Source organism: Etheostoma spectabile, chromosome 7, assembly GCF_008692095.1.
Source record: "Etheostoma spectabile isolate EspeVRDwgs_2016 chromosome 7, UIUC_Espe_1.0, whole genome shotgun sequence".
NCBI classification, from domain to species: domain Eukaryota; kingdom Metazoa; phylum Chordata; class Actinopteri; order Perciformes; family Percidae; genus Etheostoma; species Etheostoma spectabile.
Window position 1 is genome coordinate 20,481,009 of NC_045739.1, and position 13,804 is coordinate 20,494,812.

At 39.9% G+C, this 13,804-nt stretch overlaps 1 protein-coding gene and 1 long non-coding RNA gene across 2 annotated transcripts in view; one reads left to right on the forward strand and one right to left on the reverse strand.

Moving 5' to 3' along the window:
* Positions 1–13,804, reverse strand: part of LOC116692536 (copine-9-like) — an 83,328-nt gene that overhangs the window by 51,144 nt on the left and 18,380 nt on the right. The window contains 4 exon segments of the mRNA XM_032520907.1: positions 3,827–3,903; positions 6,625–6,627; positions 6,846–6,885; positions 8,949–9,052. Of these exon segments, the coding sequence (XP_032376798.1) occupies positions 3,827–3,903; positions 6,625–6,627; positions 6,846–6,885; positions 8,949–9,052 (224 nt within the window).
* On the forward strand, positions 4,007–8,572 carry LOC116692537 (uncharacterized). Its single transcript, XR_004332724.1, has 3 exons — positions 4,007–4,112; positions 7,946–7,948; positions 8,560–8,572. It is a non-coding gene; the product is annotated as an uncharacterized LOC116692537 (long non-coding RNA).

Consider the following 13,804-nt stretch of genomic DNA (forward strand, 5'->3'; position numbering starts at 1 on the left):
CCCCCCCCCCTCGCATTCTACCTGCCCAACAAAAATTGGCACTTACTTAGCGACTAGCTGAAGAACATAGTGGAGCAGTTAGCAGCTATCAAGGCTTTTGGTACAGTTGGTATTTTTGCTTTTTTATGGAGTGTGATGAGAAGAAAATGTCAACTACTAGCTTTCAAAATCTCATTTTAATATCTAATGGCAAATACTTAATAGGTAATAAACAATTGCATTGCCAGGAAACATAAAGCATGTTCAATATATAATATCCTGCGGCTACTGGTATCTCAATCCAAACAATAACAAAAGACAGAGCAATAGCGTCATTGCAGTCAGTTTCATCATTTAGGAGTTTTTTACCGGGACTAATTATCTCCAGAACTCTCTTCCTCTCCAGAACAAATGGACCCAGTGATTAAAACTGGTTGAAAAAAAAATAACACTGAATAATGCAGTTTTATGTTAAAATCAGTGCTTCTCCAACGTTGTTCGGTAAATTGGATGGATTGGCTCCAGCTCAGACAAGTTAAAGCGTAATTCTCACCAAAATGCAACTTACGGTCTTTTTGTGAATGTTTTGTTTAAAAGCATATTTAGGATAGAAACGTCACTTTTAAGATATACCGTATTCTTGTTTTTCGGTCAAATGGCCTTTTGAATGGGAGAGCTAGGGGCACTTTTACGCTAGCCTCAAAATAGCCATTTTTAAAACACTAAGAAGGCTTGACACAACATGAAACTTTGAAGTATCCCCAGGGGCTCTACACATGAACTCAAGCATTGAGAACATTGTTTGCGTACATAGAGTTTACTAAAAAGAAAGGTTTTGAACAACTCACTGTAGCTGTTGGTTTTCCGGTCGCCGTCCATCTCGCCAGTCAAAAATAGTCCAGGAAGGAGAGTAAAGATGGAAAGCTCCTAAAGCTTAGTTCCATATAAATGCGTGGATAATTTGTAGTTTTGTCATTAGTGAAAAACAATATTGACCTTATAGTTGCTCAAAAGGTTTTTTAGTGAACTCTGTGAATTTATTTGTTAAATGAAATAGGCCTATAGTTCAAAATTACCAAGATCTGAAAATTGTGTCATAAAAATGTGGCTTAAAACTGAACGAAAGTCAATTCATGAAAGATTTTGGCACACAACTACTATTCTTAGCGGAGATCTGACAACAGGGGACTTGATTGGCTAGTTTGGTTTGGTCGTGCAAAAACCAAAGCAAAGTCACACACACATCTCGCGACGTTGGACTCTCCTAGAGGTGTCTTTACAGTACGCCATAGATCTGCAAATTGTTTCTGCAAAACCAACTCTCAGAGCAGCAGAAGCCTCAGGGTACATTTACATTTTGGTTTTAAAAACGAATATCTTTTGCGGTTTCAGAGCCTCTCAACCGGAGACATTTGAAAACTCTTCTGACCCCGTTTTGGTTTGGTATCTCCGGAGTTTGCTTTGCAGATCTCAACATCCCCAAATGGAGATCTTTGGCAACACCAACACTGACGCCAATGTTTCCCCGCCTGATTGGGTCATGACGTCTCAGTTTCTGGGACAAAGCTACTAACGTTACCGTGGCAACAACCAGCAACGGGCGGAGGACACAGGCGGCCTCCTGTTTACCTCAGCACGTGCATGCCCAGTGTACGAGAATGTTCATGAGATAAGCGGTTTGGGCATGTTAGTTTAAATGGAGATTAGTTCTTCTACTGGACCAAAAAAACACACTCTGTGCACAGAGAATGCTTCTGGCCCGAAATTTTTCTTGAAAACCAGAACGTAGCAATGTAAATGTGGCTCAGAGGGTGAAACAGCTGATTTTAGAATCACATCCTTGTTGATTTAAAAGAATACATTCAAGAAAAAAAGTGAAAACTTGATTTGAAAAGGTGGCACATCTTGTCACATATTTCCCATTCATTGAACGGATAGATTGGGATGTCTGTACGATGTTGGAGAATCCCCCCCTTTCAGTGTCTTTAAGCTCCATTGTACCCCATTAATCACAGAATAAGTCATTCTAAAACTCCTTCAGACAGAGGTCTTATTGTAGGTAAACTTTTACTCATGTCACTTTTCTCATTTCTCTCCTCAAGGTGAATTCCATTAATGGATACAGTGAAAAGATGATTAATCACATGGAACTGGAATGCAATGAGTGTGAGTAATTGTCCTAGTCTTTAAAGTCCATTCAATTAAAAAAGGAAGGCATCAATCTATAATCTTGCCAATGTGTGTGAGTGAGTGATGGAGTTTGCATGGTTAAAAGACAACGTATCAAAGGCTTAAAAAGGAAAGTTCAATTGACTTATTTGAAAGTTGTTTGGAAATTATGGCTTGAATGTTGAATTTCTATTATTTCGACGTCAGGTTCAATTACAACTTTTGTATCCGTCTACAGAAACTGGCATCACATTCACTTTGCATCCAATGATGCCGAACTGTTAAAAACTACTGCTCTCCTAGTCTGTCTCTCTCCCCCTCTCCGTGCTTTTCTCTTTGTCCCTCGCCCGCCCAACACTGTGGCATGTGGGTCCTCGGACCATAACCGGCTGATCGCTTGGTCTGTCAGAGCATGATAAGCTCTCTAAAACATGCCAATAATGCTACTGGCAGGGGCCAGCTTTAAGGCCATAAACTGGCCCCTAGCTAAACTGGCCCCTAGCTGACTCATCCAAGAGTCCAGCTGAAGAAAGTGGCAATGATTTATATACTGTAAGACCATTCCAGTCAAAAAGTTCTACCAACTGGGAGGACTTGTTGTTGACAGAGTGGAGTTTTAATTATGCAATTATATTTATATGCAGAGCTGTTGCTGTTGGTTGAGCTAAGCCTCCATGAGCAAGACCAAAAGAAGCTTTAGGGAGTACAAATTAGCTGACTGGCAAACTTGAACAGCAACTAGAGATAAATATGAATAGAATTTAACATGCAAATGATTTGAGTTTGAAAACCTTGTGACCTTGGAAACAATAGTTATAGGAGTGAAAAAAGTCTAAACTTTCAGTCTAAAGGTTCAATTACTCGTTTACTCGCTTTCATCTGTTTCTTACAACCGTACTTGGTGGGCGTAGTACGGACAACCCCAAAACATAATGCCTCCGGCCACGGCGTTTGTTGGCATGGGGGGATAAAAACAACCAAGGGGGGGGAAGACACACACCTTGTCTTTGCAAAAAAATTGATTCAAATCTGGCTCATGGCTTCTCTGACCTCACATTTCTGTCTCCCAGCATTCCTTTCACTCCTCAGAATACAGTGTGTTATCTAACAATACAGAGATACAATAAAAATGGGGTTTGTGCTTGCAATGAATCTGCCCCTTTTAAAGTATGTGAAAAAACATTGGTTTCTTCCATCCACACATCACCAAGCTGAAAATATAAGCGTATTCTCTTTCTGTCTATCAATATTCAGTATATAATTCAGAAATCAACGTTATACTGACGTCCTTTGCAAAAAATACTGTTTCAAGCAGACAGTCACTTTTGTGTATAAAACTACTCAATACAACTTAAGCAACAACAACTCAGTGTGCAACGATGCAGCAGACTGATCTGACATCTCGCGCTCTGATCTAACAATATAATAAATGAGGCTATTTAAACTTGGTGAGTCTATACACATTGCATTAGTTGCAGTGACTCATATGGTGTTCTTTTCCAAAGAAGCCATCAATAAATATGGAGCGAGAGACGGCGGGGGACTCATTTCATTCTCACTTTGCCAGAAATTATTAATGTGCATCATTTCTATCATAAATAGGATTCAACAACTGGAACAAAAAAGAAAGAAATGTCTCATTGTTACAAAAGACAGGATTTTAGGATGTTGGACTTACGAGAGGGTCCTCTCCAGCCGCCCTCCTGTGGAGCCAATGATTTCTCCCAGAGTACAAAAGGTCTGGCCCAGAAAGTCCTCGGGGGGGGGGAGATAGAAGAGAGAGAGTTAATTGCAAGGCAGGACCAAGATATATTCCAGCCAACAGTGAAGTACTGTAACATTGGCACACAGATGACTTAGCCCTCCTCTCTTCCTCGGGTCAAATTTGACCCATTTTCAAAGTTTTTTAAATAAGAAATATGTGTTTCTTACAACCAAATTGTCCCAAAATAACTGGGATGAATGTACGTTGTATTGCACCCATGCAACATTCTTCGCAAGTAAAATGAATGAATTTTGAGATTTATTCAGCATTTGAAATAAACAATTTAAATGGTTTTGAAGCAACACTAGAGACCATTTCCTCTTTGGTCCCCCTACAGGTTGCAAGCGGAATTGTCCCATTATGTCTCATTGGAACTACAGATCCGCTACCCGATCTGGCAAACTTGCATAGTCGGTAGAGAGTCGCAAAGTGAATGCAGAAGTTCCGTTTGCCGTGTTACAAGTTGAAACATTATTTTAAGTTACGAAAAGTTCTCTGGTGTTACTTTAAAACCGTGTCCTGACTACACTTTGACATAGACCAGTCTGTGATTCAACATCCTCTGATCTCAACTATTAGTCAAATATAATGCATAATTTCATTTTTTTTTTCAAACACAAAAATTAGGTATAATGTCATTTAAATTAGGTTATTGACCACGAATAAAAAAAAAAGACAAAAACATTTAAAAAAAGAGAGTCAAAAGCATCAAATGAAGGTACAAAAACATTGGAAAAAGGACCAAAAAAAAGTTTCTCTAAATTCTCTCTCTAGAAAGAACCACAAATTCATGGTTTACAGTAAGACAACACAAGGGTTAAAGAACATTTTCTTTGCTGTAACATTCAAATCCGCACAATTTATGTTTAAAGTAAAGAAAATAGTTTACCATGTAAGATACTATTGTTAGCGTTAACTATTAACTCGTCGTTATTACCTACAAGTTTTCCGGGGCGTGGATAGAGTAAGAGCACGAAGACAGTTAGGAATATGTAACTTGGTCCACTTTTTAATGACACTCCAGGCGTAGAACAACTCAAAACTCATAACAAAACATGCTTCATCATCTCATCATCATATCCCTCCGCCAACCTAACTGCTACTGAAATAAAGGCAGATTACATGTTAGATAGCTCCCTTGTTAACTCAATGAGTAGAATACACTATGAAGCTACAATTAATGGAAATATGTGACTGTTTAATACATAGTCACAAAATAAATCTAATTTTACAATATCATTCAGTTCAAAAATAGATCTAGAAGCATTGAGGACAATAAATTATCATTCATATCATTTGTAAATGTTGATGTATACGCCTGTTTTGCTGTACCCAGGAATCTCATGTACAGATGTATGTGTAAATTAACTGAGTCATTTAACAGAGTAATTGCAACAGTAGTGGACCCTGCAATGAGTGCGTTTAGGTTCACTTTGAGACTGTGGACCCATTGGCGTTTTAGTCTATATGCTAATATCTGAATACTCTGTGTATTGTGGAACTCTGGTTAATATAGTCAATTCTTTTTGTATGTGTTGTATTTGTCAGCGCCGATCGGCATTGTGAAAACATGACACCCGGGTGGGCACGCCAATTTTTGTGGCAATGTGAAAGAAATCAATTGCCAATCCATTTGTAGCGTTTTTTTTCCGCGTCTAAAAAACCTTCATGTACACACTTATTTTTGTGGGAAATGGGTATAAGACACCAGTGTGCTCAGATTGTTACAGATTCCCATTTATTTGAGGTGCTCTTAAACCTTTCCAACATATGAGTTCATAAGTTAGCACAGGGGAACCAGTTCATTACAATTTATTAACATTAAAGTGAGTGCTCACATAAACAGGGTCAGGTAATAGGCTCAACAGCAATTATGAAAGACCATTAAATCAATAGAGATAGTAATAACAATATTCAAGTTATTAAAGTTCCACTAAAGAGTAATCTCATCTTATTGAAGTGTCACGTTAAATTAAACCTTAAATTGAGGGTTTAATTCCACCTTTTATATAAGCATGCATTAACCTAACTAGGTCAAGCGGAGGAAGTCCTACAGGGGTGCACTGTTCCGGTGCTTGGTGACTTATTATTCCTAAAAGCAGCAGTGCATAAGGCAAATGTCAAATGTATGTTAGTAAAAGGAAGAGCTTTCCCCTTCAATCAGCATATTTTAATTAAAAAACAGAGTTTGAAATTTATGACCAGCCCGCATACTACAGAGTAAAGGATACGGCAACATGAAAATGAATCAAAAGAGATGACACAACACAGAAAAACTCCTGCACAGTAACAAGGGCAGAGCACAATGGGTTGATGTCTGTCAGCTGTGGGCGAGAAAGTGTAGGTGCGAGACCCACAAACTGAATCTGTGTGTAGGTAAATGTCCCGACGTGTGCAATCTGCTGTAGTGCACTGTCTCAAAGAACCACAGCTGCTTTCACTTTGAAGTAGAGTTCTGAAAGTTGCTTTACCTGAGCAGATGATAAAATACAGACAGGCAAAATGAAGAACGAGACTATGTGGGAAGCTTTCCGGGTGAGAGCTGTTGGTGTTTGTCCTTGATGAAATGAGATGAAAGAAAAACACAATAAAATGAAAGTGTACGAAACCGACAAATCAAAAAAAGTCTCTGCTGGGAACAGAAAAGAAAAAAGCGAAATGAATGAAGTATATTACAATGAAGTAATCTGCATTAGGTATACACCACTCACCTTCTGCTCTCCCACGTGAGTTTATTTGGTAAGAAGAAAAACAAGGCTTAGTCACAAGATGGATTTACAAAATATTAGACACCAAATCATCATCAGATGCTGGCCTCATTCACTGTACATTAGCTTTAACAGTGTGAGTTATGCTGAACACAATGCGATGCGTTTGATGGATGATGGAAGTTGTCAGCGTTGTGTCAAAACTGTCATCATACTGTACTCACGTATTTGGAAATGTTACAGCTTCTGGAGTCCACATTGTACCTGCGAGAAAGAAATAGGTCTTAAGACTGGAAAAACTTGTGACAATGCATTTAAAAGAGATTTTGTGCATTTACATGCACTGGTATTAGTCTTGAAAGATTGAGCTGTTTACTTCCAAAAGCAACGATTTCCTTGCTCATTTGTTGTGTTAGACAGTAACACATTACTGTGAGAAGATTCGGTCACAATGTTGCAGTTACTAATCATGCTCTATCAACATGGGGGCGTCAGTATATTTGCTGATTTAGTTGATTTGGATTGTTTATAGCTTGACTCGGGCTGAAGGAGGGGGAGTCAGCGACTAAAATATATCTAGGTATACCAGCTAACCAGCTGGTAAGGCTACAGTCATTAGATCCAAATATCGATATCGATACCAACGTTGGTATTGATATTGATCAACACCAATGCAATGAGATCGATACTTTAGTTTCAGTTTCTCTCCAGTAGCCTATGCACTGCTGCTTGATATCGGATCGACACCAAATGTTGCAGTGTCGCACACCTCTAACAATCAGCAATCCCCTTGTTATGTTTGAGTCAGAGGGTGTTCAAGAGTTTCAAGAATTCCCTGAGAGTTCTGGAGTACTGTTACCCTGGAAATCCAGAGTTCTCGTGAGAGCACAATTTGCATTTGCTTAGCGAGTCACTCTGACATTCAGTAATGCTGCTCATTAACCCTTGCAGCCGAGCTTCACCAATCACATCGGTGTATCTGAAAAAGGCGGGCCAGAGGCGAGCTAAACAGATGTCGACAGTTTAATCTACCAGTTAGCTCCGCTGGTAGCTAAGCACACGGGGTTCTGGATGCGTCACTCTGTGTGTTGTTGTGATTGGTTTTAGTGTTATCCAATTGCGTCCAGTCAGATTTTCAAATGCATGCTTGGTGACACCCCTCGAGATGGCCGACTTTCATTACTCAGTGCCAGACCCTTAATCTTTCAGATTTGAGTCTGAATTTCCAGGCTAGAGTACTGTAACATTGTGTGGCTTTTAGTTAAGCTAGCAATATCTAGCCTATGCTTATCTCTATTAATAGATGAGACATGTGGGTTTGGAGTTTGTTCATCAAGGTAAGTTTGCCAAAACTGTGTTAAGCAACGGAAAATCATGTAACGATGTAACTTCAACACTGCTATGCTTATTAGAGCTTGGGTGCAGAGAGAAAGCTTAATCCCTTTTTTCACATTTTTGTTTGTGTATTCATTAAATAAACTAGTTAGAGGTGCTAGTAGGTATATTTTTAAACTTATATATTTTAACCTTTGGTAAGAACCATGCTAGCTAGTCGTCCCCCCTGCTTCCACTCTATATTCTAAGATAATCAATTCCCGGCTCTGGCTTTATAATGAACACATTTTCCCTTTTTCTCTTTTAAGAAAAGAATTTAAAAGAGCCAAGAATAAAAGAATAGCAGGAAGTGTTATCTTGAAACTCTACTGTAGTATCTGGGTTATTTCACAAAGCTTTTTGTTTGGAAATTACCTTGCACCACAGGAGGGATGCTCTGAGTTTTGAATTATTCAATACAGGCATAATAGTATCATCCCAAACAATGTTCATGTTCAATCTCTATACAAGCTTCTGCCCTACAGACCCCACAATAAAGTAATGAAAACACATTTTGGTGCCTTGATTAAAGCTACGGAGGTGTGCAAGGGATGATTGATTAAGGACAAACAGGTAGGTGAACCAAACAGAATAACCGAGTGGGTATGCGGACACTAAATTAATCAGTTGGGCTACCATGCAACCTTGGCAAGTAACTTCTTTTTTTTTTAATTGTGTATTTTAAAAATCTCCTTCCATGATTGGACATCTCAGCATTCGATCTTAGTAGTGATCGGCTTGTCCATTTATCCTAATTGTGCAGAACTAGCTCATGTTGTTTTACTTAACAGAAAACCTGCAGTGAAAGCAATTATTCAAATATAATCAAAAGCATTGCTATTTTTGGTTTGGTTACTCTGAAGGCATAAAGTTGAGAATGCATAAAGTTTGGAATTAAATTAATTCAGATTCATCCAGAAAAAAGTGAATGAAAAAGAGTCAAGACTACTTACACATCAAACCTTAGATTTTGCTTCTCTTCAAAGAAGAAATCCAGGACGAACTTTCTGACGAAATCTGGATTCCGAGTGTTATCGATTACCTCTGTCCTGCCAAACTACGAAAAGGAAGAAAGTGATCATTGGTGGTAATATTATCATTGATTCATAGGTCAATGCATTTAATTAAGCTCACATTAAGAAAAATACACCAGAAGAGAGGAGTGACTAAAATTCAGAGATGAGATTCAGCAGCAGGCCATTACCATTGTAGGAATCCATAATTACAAATTCCCTTTGGAAAGATGTGACCACACTACTATCACACCTTGTGCTATGTGCTAAATCCTGTGTCCCTAGAGAAATCAGAAAGCTACAGTAAAGCCACATTTGACCCAGCTCTCCACCTGGCAAGTCCACAGAGTCTTGCGAGTCCAGGCTCCCTCCTGGCTCCCGCCCGGCTATCTGTCCATCTCCCTGACAATCGCACCGGTAATCCACCTGGTGGACGGCCAGCCTCGCCTCTGAGGCCTGGCCCGACTGCACCATGTAATGAGGTATTGATCTTGGCACTGCCTCCCCGCAGTCTCAATACCTCGATTCATGTCTTTAGTGCCCTGCGCACATAATCCCTACCATCAACTGCTTCCCCATCCTGGCCATTACCAAAGCCTTGCAGGGGAGCGTAGCGGACCTTGGAAGGCAGCTGGTGCATCAACTCGACAGAAGAAAAACCATGATATATCCTTGTAGTGTTTCTATTTTTGGGGCTCGAGGCCTGTGGTTCATAATCTCTCTCAGGCGTTATTTGGTTAAGAGGTGCTGGAAAAGCGTGAAGGTTAGGGAATTGCTTTGTAAGTGGGGGAGATGTTTTTTTCATTGACCTAGAGCAAGCAGAGCAGATAAAAAGACAATTTGTGTTGTCAGTATTAAGCTGTGTCAAACGGCTCTAACCTAACCCTTTGATTTACTGTTCTGAAAATTAACCTCTGAGAAGAAACCTTTAATTAAATAATAACAACAGAAGAGCACAAAAGAAAGATTTGTAGAGATGTTTCTCATGTGTTTGGTCCACAGTTATTATGTACTCACTTGTGAAATATTTGCTGTCTTTGTGTTTGGGCAAATTATTGTATGTAGAAGCTAGTACAATGATAGAAAGCATTTTGAACCAGTTCATTGTACTGTGCGATTAACTGTTACTTCCTGCGATGTTCTGCGCTGCAGTGCCCTGCTATGCCATGAACTACTGTTAACTATCTAACTACGGCCGTGTGTGTCCCTGGGGCCAGAGCGGGCGACATAGAGTCCCATCCAAAGCTGCTGGCTAAAGATAACTGTAAATACAGTAAGATCATACTTCATGTAGGTGGTAATGATGCACGATTACGCAAATTGGAGAGCACTAAAATGAATGTCGAGTCACTTTGTGCATATGCAAAGACAATGTCGGACTCAGTACTTTTCTTTGGACCCCTGCCAAACCTGATCAGTGATGATATGTACAGCCGCATGTCATCCTTCCACCTCTGGTTGTCAGGGTGGTGCCCAGCTAATGATGTGACCTACATAAACAACTGGAATGCGTTCTGGGGAAAGCCTGGTCTAATTAGGAGAGATGGCATTCATCCACTTTGGACAGAGCCGCTCTCATATAAAAAAAATCTGACCGAGTCTATTATCGGCCATAGACCATGACAACCTAAGTCTTCTATTAGTAATCAGTGGTGCTGTGCAATGTGCTCCTCTGTGCTTCCACTGGAGCAGTTGCCCACTCATAGTCTAACAACCACGTTGTCTGTCCCCCGACTCAGATTGGTTAAATCAAAGGTAAACAAAAGAGGGGCTATACTCACCAATCTAATTGGAATTAAAACTACCACTGCAATGATAAAACAGAATAGGAACATTAGAAGTGAACTATTAAATATTAGATCTCTGTCTTCTAAAGCAGTACTAGTAAATGATTTGATATCAGATGATCAATTTGATCTATTCTGTCTTACTGAAACATGGCTGGGTTATGACGAATATGTTAGTCTAAATGAAGTCACTCCTCCCAGTCATAATAATAATCAAATTCCGAGAGGGGGGAGTTTCAGCCATCTTTGATTCAAACCTGTTAATTAATCTTAAACTTAAACTAAATTATAACTCATTTGAAAGTCTCCCACACCCATCATGGAAAACGTTACAGCCAATTATATTTGTTGTCATTTACTGAGCTCCAGGACCATATTGGGAAATTTTATTCTGAATTCTCCGAAATTTATCAGGCGTGGTCCTTAAATCAGACAAAGTACTCATTGTAAGTGATTTTAATATCCATGTGGACGTTGACAGCGATAGCCTTAGTATTGCTTTCAACTCCTTAGATTAAATTGGTTTCAGTCAGAGTGTGCATGAGGCCACACACTGTTTTAACCACACCCTCGACCTTGTGCTGATATATGGCATCAAAATTGAAGATTTAATAATATTTCTGCAGAATCCTTTATTTTCAGACCATTCTCTATCAACTTTTGAATTCTTACTATACTGAAGTAAATAAAAGCTTCTACACTAGATGCCTATCTGACAGTGCTATAGCTAAATTTAACAGCATTTGATTTAAATCCGTTCCCTAATATAACAGAGGACCTTTATGTTAACTTTAGTCCCTCCCAAATTGATAATTATTTTGCTGGTGCTATAACCTGCCTACAGACGACTTTAGACTTTGTTATTCGTCTCAAAAATAAGTTGATGAAGCAGAGCAAACTAGCACCTTGGTATAACTCCCAAACTCGCCAATTAAAACAAAATACTGCAACAACTTGAAAGTAAATGGTGTTCTACCAAACTGTAAGAATCTCGTTTAGATTGGCAAGACAGTCAGAAAATGTATAGGTAGTCACTCAGAAATGCCAGATCAGACTATTCAGGCTTATTCTATCCCTAATAGAAGAAAATAAGAACAATCCAAGGCTTCCTTTCAGCCCTGTAGCCAGGCTGACAGATAGTCACAGCTCTATTGAACCATCTATTCTAGAAGATTTATCGAGAAGAGCTCTTAGTGCCCTATTGTCCCACTAAAGCACAGCGCTCCCAGAATGCAGAGCTACTTGTGGTTCCTAGAGTCTCTAAACGTAGAACGGGAGCCACGGCCTTCAGCTATCAGGCTCCTCTACTGTGGAATCAGCTTCCTGTCTGGTTTCGGGGGGGGGCAGACACCGTCCCCACCTTTAAGAGTAAACTTAAAACTCTCCTCTTTGATAAAGCTTATAGTTAGGCAGTGAGGAGTCAGAGCGCTCGCCTAGACCGGCGGGGGAGGGTGTTTAGCTGCAGAAATGGCATCCCTTCTCTTCTCTGCTTCTCTTCCTAGTCATCAGATTAATTTACCATATAATCAATAATATAATAAAACTAGAGAGGGGCAGGGCAGTACAGCCCGAACCAGCCTCCTCTATTTACCCTGTCTCTCTTAGTTATGCTGTGATAGTTTTAGACTGCCGGGGGACTTCCTTAAACACACTGAGCTCCTCTATCTTTCCATTTGTGTACACCTATGTCCCAGAAATGCTTGTTACTAACCTAGCTCTGGGGAGTCATTCCCCGTCATTTTTTTTTTGCCCCAGCATGTCTCCTTGGATCAGGGAGGATTCAAAACCATGGTTGCAGCGTTCACCGTGGTCCTGCTACATGTCCTGCGATGCCCGTTTACATCCTGCTAAGCTCTGCTTTGCCCTGCTACGCCCTGCTACGTCCTGCTGTGCAGTGCCCTGCTATGTCATGAACTACTACAAACTACTATTTTAGTCACTTTTCCATTATCTTTTTATTTTGACTGTTATTGCCATTATTCATTTCAACACCAACCGGCCCGTCAGAAACCACCTACCACGAGCCTGGGTCTGTCCGAGGTTTCTTCCTAAAAGGAAGTTTTTCCTCGCCACTGTCGCACTGCTGCTTGCTCTGGAGGGAACTACTAGAACTGTTGGGTCCTTGTAAATGATGTGGCCTAGTGTGGTCTAGACCTACTGTATCTGTAAAGTGTCTCAAGATAACTCTAGTTGTGAATTGAATATTTACCACCACCATTAATTCCAGGTATTCCTTTTGGCTTGAAATTTTACATTTGCATTTGCATGAACTTGGGTAGACGCTGCATGTTTATGCGCCATCTTGAAATACGTTAGCCTGTAAGGGACATACAGGACTCCTCCGACTTTCATGTCTTCGCTGTCACTCAAACGCACAAGTGCTGCTAATGCTGCTAATGGGTATTGTCGCGTCCAGGCAAGTTTGAAGAAGGAAACATTTGTCCATGTGTTAACTCAAAATTCAAATTTCAGGAACAGGAGGCTTTGTGTCCAGAAAAAAAAAATAAAGACATTGAAAAGAGCAAAAGAATGTCTTTTTGAAGCATGAAGGTTACCGCAGCGGTAATATGTACTTTGAACTGCGTGGTGCAAGAGAGTTGAGGGCAATATACGACCTCAATGCTAGATGGGAGAAATTCCTACACATTGGACCTTTAAGTTTTTGTAGCTTTTTGAACAAATGGGTTGTGAGAACAGGCTGCACACCTTTAGGATACAGGGATTTGGTAAATGCTATAGATTTTCTTTTTGCTTGCTAATGAGAAATGCAAATCTGTCCCTCAAAGGACAAATATTCATTCACACATTATATATCAATTTTTGCCATACTGAAAAACAATGTCAAAAGAAAACAAAGGATTTGTCAGGTTTCCATTCAAGCACAATGATGTGCTCATGGTGTGCATGGCTGATAGCGAGATGTTTACTCTGCTGATTGCACTGTGATTCATGCCGTGTTTTTGATTAAGCCCTGCCACATGAAACAAAATAGGTGTGAGGTATCTTGAA